This window comes from Lipophrys pholis, assembly GCF_963383615.2.
Source record: "Lipophrys pholis genome assembly, chromosome: 12".
Lineage (NCBI taxonomy): Eukaryota > Metazoa > Chordata > Actinopteri > Blenniiformes > Blenniidae > Lipophrys > Lipophrys pholis.
The window spans coordinates 15,154,508-15,172,260 of record NC_137641.1 but is presented as its reverse complement, the minus strand read 5'-3'; the positions used below and the strand labels follow the sequence as shown (position 1 = coordinate 15,172,260).

Here is a 17,753-nt window from a genome sequence, read left to right as displayed (position 1 = left end):
CTTTTATCAGGGGAATTACATGGTGAATCGCATTTTTGGGGCAATGACACACAGCCTAATTAAGACTGCAGGTTTTTGTTTTACAGTTTAGACAGGAAACATACCGGCAATGAGAGATGATTGGGGTCAAAGATGTTTTACAGTTAAAATAAAGATGTTTGGTCATGATTATACGAGACAGTACTCAGAATTTTGGCAGGTCACTTGAATAGCTGCTGTCAGTTGTTATCACTCCAACAGAAATTGTAAATGTGGAACTTCGCTGTATCTGATGCCCAGTTTACCCTTCAGGTGAAAATGCATCGTTTTCCTCCGTCTATTCGGAGACAGAGTTGGAGCATTTTTTTTTTTTTTTTTAAAGTTCCACCTTGGCAGCCTCTTTCAAAAAGATGTGTTTGCAGTGGCTCTGGGCACTGTTGTGTAAATGGACTCCAAACTTGAAAACGTAGTCGTGTCACGGGACCTTAGCCAAACGTACATTTCTGACAATTGGGTGTGACTCAGTGATTCTGATCACAGGCTGATCCTGCAAGTTACAAGAAAACTAAAAGAGTCAGCTTATGAAAACATGAATATCAAAGGCTGCAGAAACTCTGCGTTGTGGGAAGTAGAAAGTCTTTGGTCCACATTAGCCTGAAGAGAAACTCAGTAACCAATAGGATTTCAGCTCTTTTCTTTGGGGGAGGATTTCAAGTTTTTTGGAATACATCAGCTCCATTTCAACATGTGTTTTCTTTGCTCAAAATTTGTGGGAAAACGTTTGATTTGTCCATATGTAAAGGCTATTCTGTTATCGTTTTACTGGCTTGGCCCAGTTGAGCTCAAATGAGATCCTATAAAAAAGATTGACTCCTCCTGCGTTTGTGTTTTACAGTTCATCAACTTATTTTCCTAGTATTTGTTTTTTAGGTTGTTCTTGATGAGTAGTAGTGATGAAGCTCATATCATCATTGTAAAAAAAAACCATGTGACGTTAATGTTCACAGCTACACAGCCTCTATAGTGATCACTCTACACTTGGTATTTGCAAGCCTTATAAATATAATTTGTTTGGAATACTTGAAACGGGTGAAACTTTTGTACAAGCCCTTTAGGCTTCGCTCCATCCTTGTACCACTTTTGTTAATGTGTGCTAAATAATTAACTCTTAGTCTTAGTTGACTTGAGTCATTCAGACTTTCAGCTCTTATTGTTGAATAGTATTCATATTAAATCTCGTCTTAGGACCTTTTTGGTACTATTGTTCAGTGGAATGCACTTCAAATTACTGTGCATATTCTTTGGTTGTTTGTTCTTACTTTACATCTTCTTATTAACTTGTTTTTGTTGATCTTCAACACACGAAAGTTAGAATTTTGATTATATGGACATTAGTGGATACATCCACATATCACAGAGGAGTGAAACCTACATTTTTCAAAGTAATATAGTTACAGGAACAAACAATGTGTTTATGTATATGTTTCATATCTATTATCATTTCCTAATTAAAAAAAACGTCATTTTTAATAAAACTGAATTTGAAAGAAAAGGAAGAATTTCCGGAAAAGTACAAACACTTGGTTCATCTCCAAATACACACTCAGGCTAAAAAGTTTAGAAAATGAATATTAATGCAATGATCTTGCCTCAACTTTATATTCATGACCAGTCCTCGTCTTCACAGAGAAAGACAGTAGGAGTTGACCTATATTTTAAATGAATGCAGCGACAGGTCCAGGAGCTCAAGGTGGAGCGCTGGCAATCATTAGATGGACTCAATTAACACTGACCATTCTGAAAAAGCCCAGATGGTGCAGGACGCTCAGCTTCGCATACGAATGAGCCATAGGCAGATGAATCACCTTTGTCGAAGCTTGGATTTTCTTTTCAAAGGTATTTAATGCCGTGGCTTCAAAATTAATTTCAGACTGTAATGGGAGTGAAAGTCCTTTGCAGGGGCTCGGTCTGGAATTCAAAAGCCAACTGTTTATTATTTCATTCGGTTTTTTTTTTTAAATACATGTGGAGGAAACGGGAGTGGCCAGCTTGTATGTCATGTAAAGACACGTTTGACAACAGAAGTGTAATATCACGGTCGAAAGCTCGGCAAGCCAGGCTTAGATGCCCATTTCTGTCAGTCTTTTTCCTCTGTGTGCTAACGCAACTTGACAGTGAAGTGAAAATCTAGGACTTGGTGTTGGATTTATATAACATTTTCCTGGTTGTTTTTGTGATGCGAGGGAGGAGACGTGCGGTGAGACTGACAGTTCAAAGATTGGAGAATTAGGAGGGGGGGGGGGGGGGGGGGGGGGGTTTGCGGTGGTGGGTAAAGATTTATTGAAATGTAGGTTGTTAATAAGATTAAGGAATGTAAGTACAAATGTACATTTTAGAGACAAAACTATAACCATAACACTGACGTTTATAGAGGTACAACCAAAGCGATCAAGCTTGTCATGTCTTATTAATTTCATGGATGTAGTGCTCTCTTCCGTCTGCTAGTCGGTTTAATAGGCTGATATTACCAACATATAATAACATTGGTGACAATCGGCAATAGACATAATCGGGTACATCGTTTCCAAACACAATTTAGAAATCCTATCTGTTTATAAATTATTTCATGTAAAGGTGCTTTGTGTAAGATTTTGACTCTGATTAAACTGATTGTTCTTGCATTTTGGTTTCAAAAAGGTTTAGACCGAAACAACATAAATGGTGTAATTGATGTAGTTTACATGTTGGGCCACTACAGGGTGCTGTTGTTGTTTTGTAATGAAATTATACACACACGCACATAGAGAACAATACACTATAAGCATTAACAATGGCAAGTACCGATACCGATACTATTCCGATGCCGGAGCTCTGTTTGCTTTAATGTTATTATTATCATTTTTGTTGATTTTATATGAGGCTGTAATAAATTCCTCTTTACAGGAACGTATGAAATGTAGGAATGTATGCATGTATTCTCTCAAAAGGCAACTTGAGGTTAGTATAAGGTCAGAAAAGGAAGAAGTACAAATTATTTTTGTTCAATTTGGACAATGTGGGGGGGGGCTGCGTGATGTCATAATCTCATAATAAACTTGTTATATCTTTAAAACCTCAGAATCACTGAATTGCCTGCTACAGCTTGGAGGAGCTGCTTTTCACTGTTTTCATGCCGTGGTCAGTGCCGTTCTCCTCGGCGAGCTGGCGTTTTAAAACGGTGACGGTTTGAGCGTAAAATACGTCCAAACAGCGGACATGTTGAAAGGGTGGATAGCCACAGTGCTACTTCCCTAGCTTGCTCGCTGGCTGCAAACTGTGGAATGGATTTCCTGAATCATTACTCCATGTCTCATTGAGACGTTGTGAAAAGTAGTTTTTTCCTCTGTCCAATGAGATGAAGTTGGAGTGAAGTTCTGCTTTGGGAGCCATTTTTCAAGTGGTTGCGATTCTTCCGCTTGAAAACGTTGTGTAAACGGAGTCTTAAGTGATGATTATTCAGGTGTAATGTTAGAAAATCTAGGACACAACATGAATACCAGACGGTGATAGGTTGAAAGTAAAGCAGTTATTTATGCCGGGGAAGCTGAGTATAAATAAATAATAAAACTCAAACAATAATCTCAAAAACAAAATAGCTGAGGGAGAATCTTTTAAAAAGCAGAGCTATGTGGCAGTGGCGGCAATAAAAACGTGTGCATTCAAGTATTGTTCACCAAAAGGGAATGGGGAGTTGCAAACACAGGGAGGAAGGTAGGAATCAATCATGTAACTGGCACTCAGTCTCTACTTATGACACAATACACAAGTTAAAACCAAGGTATTGAATCGAGGAGGCCTGACTGTACAAACCCACCAACTTGTTCCCTTCCTCCTCTGAGGGGTTGTGGCTTCCCTGGGACTGAAAACAGCAGCCAGTCATGTTCCGAATTCCTGCAGCTGTCGAACAAATCATTGGCCACACCAATCGATGCCCGATGTTTCTCGAAACTGCGGCAAGAAATCCACGACTGCCCTCTGACATCAGTTAACAGATGACAAGGAGAGCCCGCTGAGGGCAACAACTGCAACAATGTCGTTGAGATTGATGATCGCAATCAACTAAATGTTTTCTCCAACGTCATTTACATTGTGAACGGCCGCCTATTGAGTCCATTAGTTTGTACTTGTTTGTTTTTGCAGAGAGATGGCTGTGCGACGTGATGGACTGCACAGATTTGGTCAGTCATGACGTTCCAACCATCGATAGACGAATCAAGTGAAAATGATAAACAAATGAAATGAATTAAATTAATTCAGCAGCAAATAATAATAATAATAATAATAATAATAATAATAATAATAATAATAATGATAATAATGCATAGGTTTTATATAGTGCTTTACAGGACACTCAAAGATGCTTTACATTGCATTTTTCATTCACTCCATACCCAATGGTGGTAAACTACGCATGCAGACACAGGTGCCCTGGGGCAGACTGACGGAAGCGAGGCTACCAAACTGCGCCATCTCCGACCACCACCAGCCACTCACTCTCACACTGCATTCACCAATTGCAATTGGACTTTTCTCAACAGTGGCAGACCGGTAATTCAGTCCCGTAAAAGAGTTTCTCTATGTTACATCCTGACCGGCTCGGGAACTGTTGTTCTGACTTTACCTTTAATATCGCTTTGACGTCTTTGTATTATTGTGAAATGGCTTCTCTGTTATGGCTGTGGCGTATTTCAGCAGGGTTAAATCTGGATTTGGAACTCAGTAATATAACTGATTACAGCTTTAAAGGTCGAAGGTCTTGAAGGCAGGCTCTGAGAGGTCAATTGTAAGAAAGAATTTTGGGGGGAACTTTATAGAGTTCAAATACTCACATCAACTTCCAGCTGTGATGTCATGTATTAACAGCATAATGACTTTGCTCAAGGATAGACAAATCCATTTTTGGTGTATTTATTTACTTGCACTTTTAACCCGTGTGCCACATTTCAATACAGTATACTTATGATTCAGAGAAATCCACAGTAGTCTCATATTTTGATAAGTTTGTAGATATTGGAATGGAAACAAAATTGAAAAAAAGAGTTTGGATTTGATTCGTTTTGCGAATGATGGCTGTACCAAAAGAGTCTGAAAATGTATATGGTGCCACCAACCCCCCCCAAAAAAACCCTGAGTCTTTGGGTGAAAGAGATGAATTGTACCCTCCACTGGAGAAGGATAATGGTGTGCTGCACTTACTTTGGATAACCGTTTTATGACAGCCCGTCTTGTCAGTCTGCCCTTCACACAGCTAATGCGGCATGACGCTGGCTGGGGAGCGAATATAATGGAGTCACCAGTTCTGCTTTATGCAGAGAAAGGGACATTTGTCCAGGTGAAGCGCTGTCACAGAAAAGTCGGTTTATGGAAAAAGTAAAAAAAAGAAGAAAAAAAAGGATGCTCAAGGGTTTAGATTGTTGAAAAAAAGTGGTGCAGAGTTGGCACATATTGGCATCCTTAAAGGTAATTTTAGACGTACAACCAAGGACGTTCTTGTTTGATGCAGACGAGGGAAGAGTCAGAAATGGGCTGAACAAGAAATTGTTTGTCTCTTGTGGTCTGTAGGAAACTCCTCAAGACGGAGAAACGCTCAGCCAGTTGATTCACCCGATTGCGCCTAAGAGGAGCATCCACAACTATTCTCCACTCCGAACCATCTTGAGCTAATCTGGAGATCTTATGCCAGTCTGACCCAGTTTGACACACTTCCTGTTCTGCTGATGCTTTCCAGCTCAGTTTGGGGTGGCCCCGTTTTCTAGTGTCCTGCGGGTTCCAAGATGGCGCTCGGTATGGTCTAAGTAAAAGACGGGTGTCCATGATCCCCAGATATTTGTCGGCTAGAGTCTAGTACTCCTAGGTTGAAGGCCCAGACAAAGAGTGATCCCCTGGTCCTCCAGGTTGAGGGTTTAGCAAAAGCCAACTACTGCATAGAACTTTCTTCAGTTACAGAAACATAGAAAAGCAGGAGCAATTTCCTTTTTTTTTTTTTTTAATTCTGCATTGATTATAGAAAGTGTCATCTTTCTCATTTTAAAGCATTAGAAGAGGCAAAGCCCCAGGACTCCTTCGTAACCCCTGGCTGTTTCCCGAAGGCGTCGAGAATCGCAGGCTGGGAACCACTAATGTGATTGGGAACAATCAAGTCTTTGTTCTCGGACAATAAGACATTTTAACACAACCTCTGCTGTCATTTTGTGTGACAGAGTCACGATAGATTTGCTCTCTGTCATGTAGTAAGTCAGAAAGACAAGCAGCCGTCCACATTTTCTCTCATTGTTGAAGATTCAGTCAATGAGGGAAAGGATTGATACTTTACCAACCATCTTTTTTCTGGCTACAACGGAATCCAAACCGGTGAGTAAATAACAAACCTGGTTGTTACGTCTACGCTTGAAGCGAGCTTGAGCTTATTTACAAAAAAAAAAACAAACACCAAAATGCAAATAAGTAGAAGGTCACAGTGAATTAAATTATACCAATATACTAAAGTTCAACAAATTCATTCTGCTACATGAGCCCATCCCTCCAATTAATCTTCCCAAGCCTGTTTATATGTATTTGCCTGTAAATCTGACATCCTTAGGTAGGTGATCCCACAGGGTATTACATGGCATTTCTGCAAGCCGAGGAATTTACATATTTTCAGAGGAAACCTATGAATAATGTGTCATCCGATTACCCAGCCGGAGCTTGTTTGTGAAACAAAAATCATGAAACACTTCCCGTATCTGTCTCTCTCTGAAATCATGAAGCTGTGTGCGGTCAAGCGGCTTTCAAAATGAGGAGCAAAGAGGATTCCTGCTTGCCCGCGTGGTTCTACTTCTTTTGCCGTTTAGTGGTGAATGTAACTGTGATGTGGCTTAGACGAGTATTATAATTTCTCATAGCTGCACTTGTTTAGACTTCGAGAGCCTTGTTGAGATATATTCTTTGAGGCAGGAGGAGGCAAAATAAGCTCCATCTAACTAACTCGCTTTGTGTTACTCAGAAAGATGGCTTGACAACAAAAACAGCGCACGCACATGCGCGCGCACACTCACACACCTGGACTTGTCCAAGTGGCCATCTGTCGCAGGACTGGATGTGCCAGCGTTTCTCTCTGTAAACACAGTGGCCTTCTTGCCTTCACTGTCTGAACCCCACAGGCCATATTGTCCAGTCTGCCTCATGTCCTTACATAATGTTCAGGAGATAAAATGATTCAGCTTTAATGTGGAGCCAGGTCCGATCCGCTCATTTGACCGAGGAGGACATATTATTGATTTTATGTAATGCAAAATGGATGTATGGTTTTCACGATGTATATATTTTTTTTAAATACTATATTTTTTTAAGAGTCTTAGCAGCTCACCGTGTGTACAAAAAAAGGCCACGTAGGTTTATTTATCTATGTGCTGCATGTGAAATATGTCTTCAGTGTTAGATCAAAGAAAACAACAAACTAGACAATGGATGAACAATGTTTGTTTATTTTTTACCAAAATGAAAATCTAACAGTATTTAAGTATCAATAGAATTTTGAAATTGCTTAACAAAGGAACTTTTAATGTAGGAAACTGTGAAGGCCAGCCTGTGACATGTTGTGCTTCCTTTATGCAGTGGCCTAGTGACATCTGGTGTTGGAGGAATGTATTACAAGCATCTGACATGAACCTCTTTCAGGCATTGCGCCCTGTACAAATACAAATACATTACAGATTAGCCATAACATTATGACATGCTGCCATGCAAGCCGACCCACTGAAGATCTGTTAAGGTGTGTTCAAACTGCGAAGTCTGGCATAAGGCAGTGGTTCCCAACCTTTTTCTGTAGCGACCCGATTTTTTATTCTTGTCAATCCAGGCTGACTGAGTTGTGTCGCCATCACAATTTGCCCTTTGTCAGACTTGCCCAACTTCTCCAGCTTGTCTGTTTTTCCTTCTTTTTACACATTAACTTCGAATACAAATTGTTCACTTGTTGCCTTATACAGTATATCTCCTCCCACTATCAGGTGTCATGGCAAAGAGATACTGAGTGTTACTTTGCTGGCTGAAGAGCATCTCCTCTGTAAAATGCAACTACTTAGACTGCCTCAACTCACAGTCACATTTTTTTTTTTTCATTTTGTCTGAAGTTTAACAATATTGGTGTCATTTGGCACCGTCGGCTTTATAACTGAAGCTGTTTGTTATTATGTGATGTCTTGGAAAGGTTGAAATTAAAAATTTCAACAGTTGGACGTGATGCTGTATCATGACTGGTCCAGGTGTGATTGTTGCACTGAAAAAAAGCTTTGACCATAAATAGACAAATAATTGTAGTTGTATTGAGATGAAATTACAGAAAATATATTGATGATACCAAATATCCTACTTCTAAGTAAATTAATGAATCATGGATGCCTGCAACTCATTTAACTGGACCAAAGATGCTGATTTTATTCACTTTTTTCTTCTTCCTGAGCTCCGCTAAAGATTATTATACACAATCATCTGTCCATAAAATCCTTGCCTTGGCCTTTTAGGCAGCTTGTTTGTCCATTGAGCTTTATCTTCCCTGCTGACGACCATTTGACATAATTCACAACCTACAAACTTGAATAATTAACCTTATATTTCTATTTCCTACAAGTGATTCTGACGCATACCTCACATGCAAATGTTCAATCACAGACAACATTGTGTGAGAGTCACACATTATAACCTGCACGTTCATAAACCCAGTAATATTAGACTGACCCTGTAAGTTGGAAACTCATTCTGCGTGTTTGACAATTTTACAACCTTAAAATCAAAATATACATGTAATATGAATGTAATTCTAGTCATATAAGTTGAAGACATTTTTTGTGCTTTGCAAACATGTACTTTCCCACTTTTTGGCACGATGACCATGTTTGCTATAAACGGGATCTATGTCAAAGAAATGTAGAGAATTCAAAAGTGGTTTGTGTTTGTTGGTATTCTTCATATTTGGAGCCGGTGAGGGGCTTCGCTTGATCCGCCATGTTACTTTGCTTTGATTTTAAACCCCGTCAGGTTTCTTATCTCGCTCTCGGTATTGTGTCATTCACAGCCGTGAGTAAACGGCACAACTAAAGCTGATTTAGAAAAAAACTAAATCCCGCGCTGTGCTATATTTTCTGTTCCTGTGTTGATTATCAGTGACTAAACAAGCTATAAATAAATGTATATGTATGAAGAAAAAAAAAAATGCCTGCAGCTGACTGGAGAAACACAGCAAAAGGAGGCCAGAGACAAAAGATGATGTTAGTGGGATAAAAGGATGTGGGGGTGAGGGAGGAAGGGAGGTGGTAAGTGATGGTGGTGCCAGTGGTGGTGCGGGGTGGGGGTGTATGTAAGACCACAGTTAGCATGAAACAGACACACAGAGGGAGAGAGAAGGAGAGAGAGAGGGAGAGAGATGTGGTTTTAGAGGATTTCTGTGGTAGTTTTGGATAAAAACCTGGAGGACAGCTGAGAGGAGAGCAACTCCTCTTGAAGAAAATCGACTTTCAGACCACTGAAAACTGAATCAGCAGAGCCTGCACTGTGCCGGATGTACAATTAACCCCTTCTTTTTTTTACTTTCCCCCCCCCCCTTCTCTCTCTCGCTCCATCTCCTCTCTTCGGCATGTTTTTCTTCCAGCTCGTCATCATGTCTGGCACAGTGCTGCTGGCCTACTACATGGAGTGCACGGACCTGTTCAGCGTGCACGTGCAGGGCTTCTTCTGTAACGACGCCGAGCTGATGAAGCCGTACCCGGGCACCGAGGAGTCCAGCTTCGTCCCTCCTCTCATCCTGTACTGCGTGGTGGCCGCCGCTCCCACGGCTATCGTGAGTAAAAAAAAAAATCAAGTTTTCCACTCCGACTTTGCCACATTCCGTCGTGCGAGCGGCTCCTCAGAAGTGACGTGCTCGTCTTTCGTCAGGGTCTCTCCACCTCCGCAGTCTTGAGTCATGTTTTTTTCCCTGTAATTTATTCCCACAATTGCTTTAAAAAAAAAAAAAAAAAAATTGTAATGGCCTCAAATTTGTCAATGGGGTGATGTAAATATGACCAAATAGAGTTTACGGTTTGAAACTTTCCATCCAACATGACCTACTTTCCTGGTAGTATTCCAAGTGCTGCTAAAATAGGGATTATGTAACTCACATTTGATATCAGTCTTTGATTTCTCCATCTGTACCAGACTGTCGCTGCGTCTCAAATGCTGGTTAACCACAGAAAGAGAAACATGGAGGCAAACGTTAGATTGAAGTGTCTTCACATCTTTATGCGGGTCAGCTGATATTGTTGGCCTCGATGTTATGAAGAAGAGAAGACACTTTTTTTTATTTTTTTATTAATGTTTTCAACTTCATGTCTTTGACTCGTTGCTTCATGCTGGAGAACTTCACGGTTAATGCAGCCGTGACGTCTGAAGTCGTGCCATGCGGCGAGCTGCAGGCAGCGTTTCCTGCCTACAAGGAGCACAGATTTATTTTGGTGTTTGAGATTCTGTGCGAAGAAAAATACCAAATGTTTGAAAAACCTGCAGAAAGACACACAAATGTGTTTTTTTTTTTTATGAAATTTGAGTCGACAACAATGTCTCGGGTCGTTAGCTTGTTGCGTGAATCCACAAATATGATTCAAGTGTTTTTTAATGGAAAAAAATCAATTCAATGAATATTAAAAAATGGAGAAAAAAAGGGATTTTGTATTAGTTGGCAATACATTTGCTCCTACTTCCTCTTTCTTTGTGCAGGGCTCCCTTAAACTGTCAGTGTGTTCAAACAAAGGAGAAGAAGTCATTCATATGGATCAGAATGCATGGAAAAGACATGGGAACATGAAGTTGTGGCCAAGTAACAAAATTACTGTGCGGTAAATCAATATCATCGAAAAGACCGGAACTGTTACGAGGTATTGAGACGTGAAAGTGAAAGATATTGTATAACGGTCCGCTATATAATCTAAAGGTATTGCAAGATGTCACAAAGGTATACTATGAGATAAAGCAATGATATTTGAAGGTAAAGCTAGAGGTAGGGGTGTCAAACACTTCAGGGGCCACAGTCAGCCAAAAACTCCATCTTGAGAAGGCAGAACTGGTAAAATAGTGCCATAATATTTCAATTTAAACCTTCAACTTTGGTTGTTGTTGTTGTTGTTGTAGTAGTAAACTATACTAATCTGTGATAAAAATGTCTATATCTTCACAAAACCAAACAATTGCTCCTGAAAATGACTACAATCTCAACATGAAGCCAATTTTAAGCCTCTTGTGGGCTGGTGTTGGTCCACCGGCCTTATGTTTGACACCCATGAATTAGAAGAGAGGTCGAACTTACCGCCAGGTATTGTGAGGCAAAGCAAAACTATCATGTGGTAAAGCTAAAGTATTGAGGGTAAATATAAAGTCAGTTGTGAGGTGAAGCTATATTATCAGGAGGTGACCTATGCTACTTAACACTGACAGCAGTAAATCCCAATTAAGTTATGATTTTTTTAACTTTTTAAAGACAAAACTGCAATCTCTTTCTTTAATATTTTAGGAAAATGTTGACAATAACTGATGCTTTGTAATTGTTTACCATTTCTGGTTGTGGGAATAATGAAAGTGCACTTTACAGTTTTCCAGAACATAAAATAGTCCCCAAGACGTAAATAAATAAATCTAAACTAGTGGCGACAGGTGATTCACAGACTCCATGTGGTTATGCAATGCTTAAAAATATAAATGAAAACTCAAAACTATGCTCAGAGTATTATACGGTTATTTGAGCTTAGAACTAATTTAGATGATGTGCAAACAAACTAAGGAGAATAATTCTTTTCAAGTCAAAGGAAAAAAATTGCAATCCAACAACCTACAAATCCAAAGGCAAGTTATACATTTTATACAAATAATTTATACAATACAGTTTGGGCCATATGTACATAACTTGAGTTTATGTGCATTTTTCTGTTGCCAGACATTTTTTTCCAGATTTCTGTACAGTTAATGATGCTTCTGACTATTATTAGACAATGCGTGATTAGTCAGATCATCTCAGTCGGTCTTTAATTACTTCACTTATTGCAACCTACAGCTCAGTAGTCTTGAAATAAGTCGGTTTTGGACCTTTGTTTCACAAATATTCATACCTTACGCGTGCCATCTATCCTCACTTGTTTTATGTCAACTAAGCTTACAGACGTTCATGTCATCCAGCCAACACGGGGAAAAGTGCGGGCTGCACGCTGATTGTGCGACGACGAACTTCGCTGTCGCTAATCTTCATGTCTTTCCCCGTAGTTCCAGCACCTGGCCACCAGGTGTCAGTTTAGCTCCACACTCCGTTACTTCAATCTCCACGGAGCTCCTGCATGTCTGTGGAATCCTGAGTCAGCCTAATAATAAACCCTTGTCAAATATTTTCTGAACACGTCCCGGGAAGTGTTTGCATTTCCTTGTTTGATGTGGTAATTTAATTTTTCACATTCGATACGGGCCATATGTGAAGGAGAAGATGAGTCTGCCGCTGAATACAGACCCAGTTTTAGTTCTGTGTGGTTGCACCCGCTGCTCCCTGAAGGTCAATTCATTGTTCCAGCGTCTCACAATTCGCACGCGTCAAACTCTGGTGTCGTCCGTCCCATCACTGGTGGCGAAAAGAAAATGCTGTGGTGACAAGATAACTGCAAACATGCCGTATTATCGCCTCAGTTCATTGCAGTTGTACAGTGATTTTGGCAGCAGGTATTTTACTTCCATTTATCTGTGTTGTCAGAACCGCTGTAGTTCAGCAAAGTGTAAAGACTGCGGCGCTGCCAGCTCGCTTAGATCAAACACTGCTGAGTCCATTAGGCGTTTTAACTTAAACAGCAAGTATTGGGCTTTTTGGCTTGTGATGTACAGTTTTGGGACCGCTGTGTGCAATGTAGGTCCTCTTTATTTTGTTGGGATAATCAAATTATGTGTTTGATTTATATGTAGACCGGTTTCAGGAAAAAAATCATCTTTGCAAAGGAGCTAATTTGATATCAACTAAGTAGCTCTCTTTTATGGCAGCATCACCAATATCTCTTCTCAGTTCTCAGTGTTGTCATCTCTGTTACTCTTGAGAAATTCGATTTTTTTTAATTTTTTTTATTCAGTTTGCTTGGTGGTTTGGCGGGCCAGATTGGAGCCTCATGCTGGCCGGTTTGAGCCCAGAGGATTCATATATAAGACCCCTGCTTTAGCTTGTTACATTAATATTGAGTTCACAATCATTAGATCAAACTTTGAGGCTCTTAGCAGAAGATCGTAAACATTATCTGAGCTCAGAACAGAAAACTGAAGCCGCCATACACAGATAACCACAACTGGTTAACAACAAGTTAGTTAGGGAGTCTGAATAGTCTTGATTTCATATCCCAAATTTGGATCGCATGGTTGGAATCTGTTACATAAAGCAAGGAAACATTATGCCAGGACATTGTTTGGTCGAGGGGACCCTTCGGCCAACTGAGCATTTAAGAGTGAAAATTCACAAGATATCTATCTGATTAAACATCTGGAGCCTGTGTTTAAAATGAATCTGGATAGAATAGAATAGAATAGAATAGAAATATGTTGTGTCTGGTCATATGTAGTTGATTAGTGAGCCGTTATTAAAGTGGATGACACACATAAATAAACATTATTATAAACTTTCTATTCCCACCATTCTCTCTATTTAAATACCCATTCTGCTGCTTTGATGTAATTAAAAACTCACTATTTAAAGGTTTTTCACAGTGGCTTTACCTCCTTTTTCAGACTCTATTCCAGTTTCCTTTTTATTACACTTTCAAGGGGCTCTTCATCATCAATGTGATTGTTATAGATTCTTGGACCCGCGCCACCTTTACTATTTGTAAAGAGATATTGCTCTTTGGCCTCCTCTTTGTATCCCTTTTGTCTTTATGTGTTCATCATCCGCTTTGAGCGCCGAGTGCCGTGAGCAGTGCGTTAACTTCTCGAGCACAATCGAGCTATCGTCACTTTTAACGGGTCAATAAAACATCATCCGGCCCCTCGGATTATGGCCCCCAGAGCTAATTTGCATTGTGATGAGTCCGCAGAACCACAGAGTCTCACACCTGTACACACGCACACACATTTTGACATGTGCACTAAAACAAAATAAATTGCTTTAAAATGTGGACGAGTGCTCTGACCGGTTGGGAAATGTGACAGGCTGCGTTATTTACAGTTGCTTTGAAGAGCGAACATCTGCGTGCAGTTCTGACGGACTCTTCTGCACTGATTACTCCAAAAGCTTGAAAAAAAAAAAAAATCATCTTCGTACAAGGTGAATACATAAAGGCCTTGAAGTCATTGATTTGTAAGAGTGTAACCGCTTTTTTTTTTGTTTTTATTACCCTTCACCCTATTCCTGTTCTTTCAGTCTTCATTGTGATTCGTGAGACTTGAAATTCATCACAATCAATGATGAATGCCTTTTGTCTCGGATCCCGTCTTTGCTCTTCACAGAGTGCTTTGTCAGCTGTTTTCTTGACGACTCCGTCGTTCGTTTCCTCTCCATTGCTCGCCTTCATTTGAATAAACTGTACGTAGCCTTCATATTACAAAGCCTCTTTAGCAATTTGTTTGCGATCCCAAACTTTTTAATTGTGCCCTTTGAGAGCGCTCTGTCAGGTGCTCGCCACTGGATTTCGCTCCGTCTCTGCACGCGTCATAAACCAGAAGGACTTGCCATCAGAATTGACGATGACAGGCCCGGGATGGCGGCCAATTAGCGCACAGGCAGTAATTTATGCCGCCGGTTCCACATGGCCAGACCAATGGGAAGCTGCGGAGGTTATATGGGTCTATAACCCTGTTGGAAAGTCGGCGTTATCACCTTCAGCGTGAAGTTGATGAGAGTACGGTGATGCGGAACAGAAACCACGTTAATTTTAGAGGCCGGGCGACAAACCGCGCTGACGTTTCCCAACATAAACTTTCGTCAAAGTGAGAAACTACGTTTATTTTCCAAGTCGGTGTACGTCCTTGGTGGTTTATTCCACTTGTTTAAGTGCGTGCCTTTGCAGCAATACTGTAAATTATCAGCTCATTAGGAAGAGATTAAGGCTTAAAACGGCATTAATTGATTTTCTTTTAAATGTTCCCTTTTTTCCACCTTGGGCTCCATTACAAACTGTAAACACAGCGTCTTTACATACTGTCTTGTTTTAAAGTAAATGCACGAGCAGACGCAAAGAGGTGCTTGCATGCGTTGAGAGACAGACTCCTTTTTTTTATTTAGCTGCGTTTATAATTTCTCTCTCCCCGAATCCCGAGGGAAGCGTGTGTTTCATTAGGTGCTAATTGCCCTACGATATTCTCTCAGTGGTTGTCAGTTTGCTGGTTGGTGCTGCGTAGGTTGTACTTTCTTTAAACTGAAAACAGCTTCTGGAAACAACAGTGATGAGCTGAAAGCAGCTTATTTCCTCTGGAGAGTTGAATCAGAAAGCAGGACTGGGTGTTTTTGTCTCTTTCGTTACAAATAATGCATTAAACCCTAAAGATAGTCGAACAGTGAAGTTTCATTGTAAAATATGGATCAGTAAAATCTGTTATGATTGAATCTTTAATATGTCCTACCTTATCTTGCATCTCAAGGTCCATTATCCTCGAATCCTCGTGCTATTATGTTTTTAATTCATTGGAATGAGTTCAAGGTATATATATCTCTGCTTTCTACCAATAAAACCAGTAAACCCAACAATGAATCCCTTAATAAAGTAGCTCTGATGTTCACGATGGTGCTGTGGTTCGTATTTTTGCACCAAATATTAATGGGGGGGTCATGAAGTCTCAATTTAATTAATTTATGTCACAAAAATACTAAGTTGAAGCCATCACATTAAACGTATAAACACAAGCAGAAGACAATGGTGAAGCGTCTCAAACAGGTAAAAAAAAAAAAAGCTCAATTGGTCAACAGAATTAGAATGTGCCAAGCGATTGATTGATTACATTGATTGATTTATCTTTTTTTTTTAAAGCAATAGACAACATTTGAGCTGAATTCCTTCATTTTGTGGAGACCGAAAGATTGAATCTGTGTAAGCTGAAGTGGCTCCAGTCCACCAAACCCCCCCGAGACGGTTTGTAAACCCAAAGAGTTTATTCTTCGGAGAAAAAAGAGCTCAATGTCACAGAATATAGGAAAGAAACTGTACTTCACATATATGATGAGGTTCCTTCAACTTTTATTTTGTAATTGTACAGAGTGTAGAGAGTTGAGGTTGCCTTGGTTTACAGTGGTAAAAACAATTAAACCTATTTTCTAACTTTGCTGTTGATTTAGCTCTGCGCTGTTTTTAACTTGCTGCACGTTTACATTTTAAAACACAATAGTTTGGTTTGGTCCATATGGTCTGCCATTAAAGTAACATTAAATGCTTTTAGTAGTGCATTTCACGAACTGATAACAAATGTTGCTGTGATGCTGAATTATTGGGCAATTAAAAGGTCACAAATGTTACATTAATATTTAGAATACCAGCCACAACGTTATCTTCTACGGGGGCAAGTCACGATCAATCACTAGATTTTAATAATGAATGAATTATTTCGTTTTTTGTTTGTCTTTTTTTTGGTTTCAAGACATCATTGGGTTTTTTCCCTCTATAAATATAAACAATAATTTCTGCAGAGTCAAGCTGCAGATTTTCTGTGGCTTCTTTCTGATCAGCAATTCTTTCCATTTAGTTTGCGAGAGACCATCACCATATGCATTAATAATATTTTCCATTGTGGAAAACATGAATATGTGTGAGGAGAGAAAATACTACTAATACAAGTAGTTACAGTATATCATTGGTGCTTTATAGAATTTAAAGGATCTTCCCATCCCTTTATGACCATTAAATAAATAAATATATATATACGTATATATATATATATATATACAGTATATATACACACATGGATCACACATGGTGGATAACTATTCAAATATTACACACACACTCTGCCAGTCAGCTTATTTCCTCCTATTTCAAGCCAGTTTATTTCCTTTTGCTCCTCAAACATCACTGTTACTGCTTTTTTCCGCAAGTGTGAAACTCCAATCAGTCAGTAAGGGCTTAGATAAATACTTCCAGGTGAAGTTAAGGTCATTGTTTGAACAAAAAGAAGAAAGAAATCATTGATTAGCAGCACTTCAAGGAGAGAAAAGAAGTGCTTCACTTTGCAGTAGTTCAAAGTTTTTGAAATTTCTGACCGCTGGTGGAGTTGACGGGCTTTCTCAGGGTGGGATTTGTTTGGAGAGATAAATACTACTTCACTAACAGACATTTTAAAATGGGAGTGAAGCTTGCCTGCCAATTCCCACACAATCACAGTGAAACCCGGAAAATCTAACAATATTGTAGTAAGCTGCTGCTTCAAAGCCGAATGCTGATCAGAGTTTTAGAGTAAACACTCTGCATCTGTCGCTTCACATTACAGTAGTTCCCTACAGTTTTACTTACTCATTATTACATCCTTTTCATGAATTCTTTATGATGAAATTAAAAATTTCATTCATCAAAAATGCATCTGAATGTGATCAAACCGGGAGTTAAAGTGAAGAAATGTACTTGCTTTGCACAAATACACATTTTATTTTTTTCATTGTGTGATTGCTCATACTTGCCCTCCCGCCTCTTCAGTGAAATGAGCTTGCTGTTTGTAACTATAAATCTTTTTGAAAATGGTCGTAACGTGTATCTGTGTGAAGACAAGCTTGCTTGAATCTTTTCTGTATT

At 39.5% G+C, this 17,753-nt stretch overlaps 1 protein-coding gene across 5 annotated transcripts in view; it reads left to right on the top strand.

Annotated features, from left to right (window-relative positions):
• The window catches only part of plppr1 (phospholipid phosphatase related 1), a 64,978-nt gene that overhangs the window by 28,388 nt on the left and 18,837 nt on the right, over positions 1-17,753 (top strand). For 4 of the 5 annotated variants that reach the window (XM_080477583.1, XM_080477584.1, XM_080477587.1 and 1 more), the window contains exon 3: positions 9,647-9,835. In XM_080477583.1, the coding sequence (XP_080333709.1) occupies positions 9,647-9,835 (189 nt within the window). Of the gene's footprint in view, positions 1-9,380; positions 9,559-9,646; positions 9,836-17,753 lie in introns of those variants that run through there. The other variant, XM_080477586.1, reaches the window with a different exon arrangement.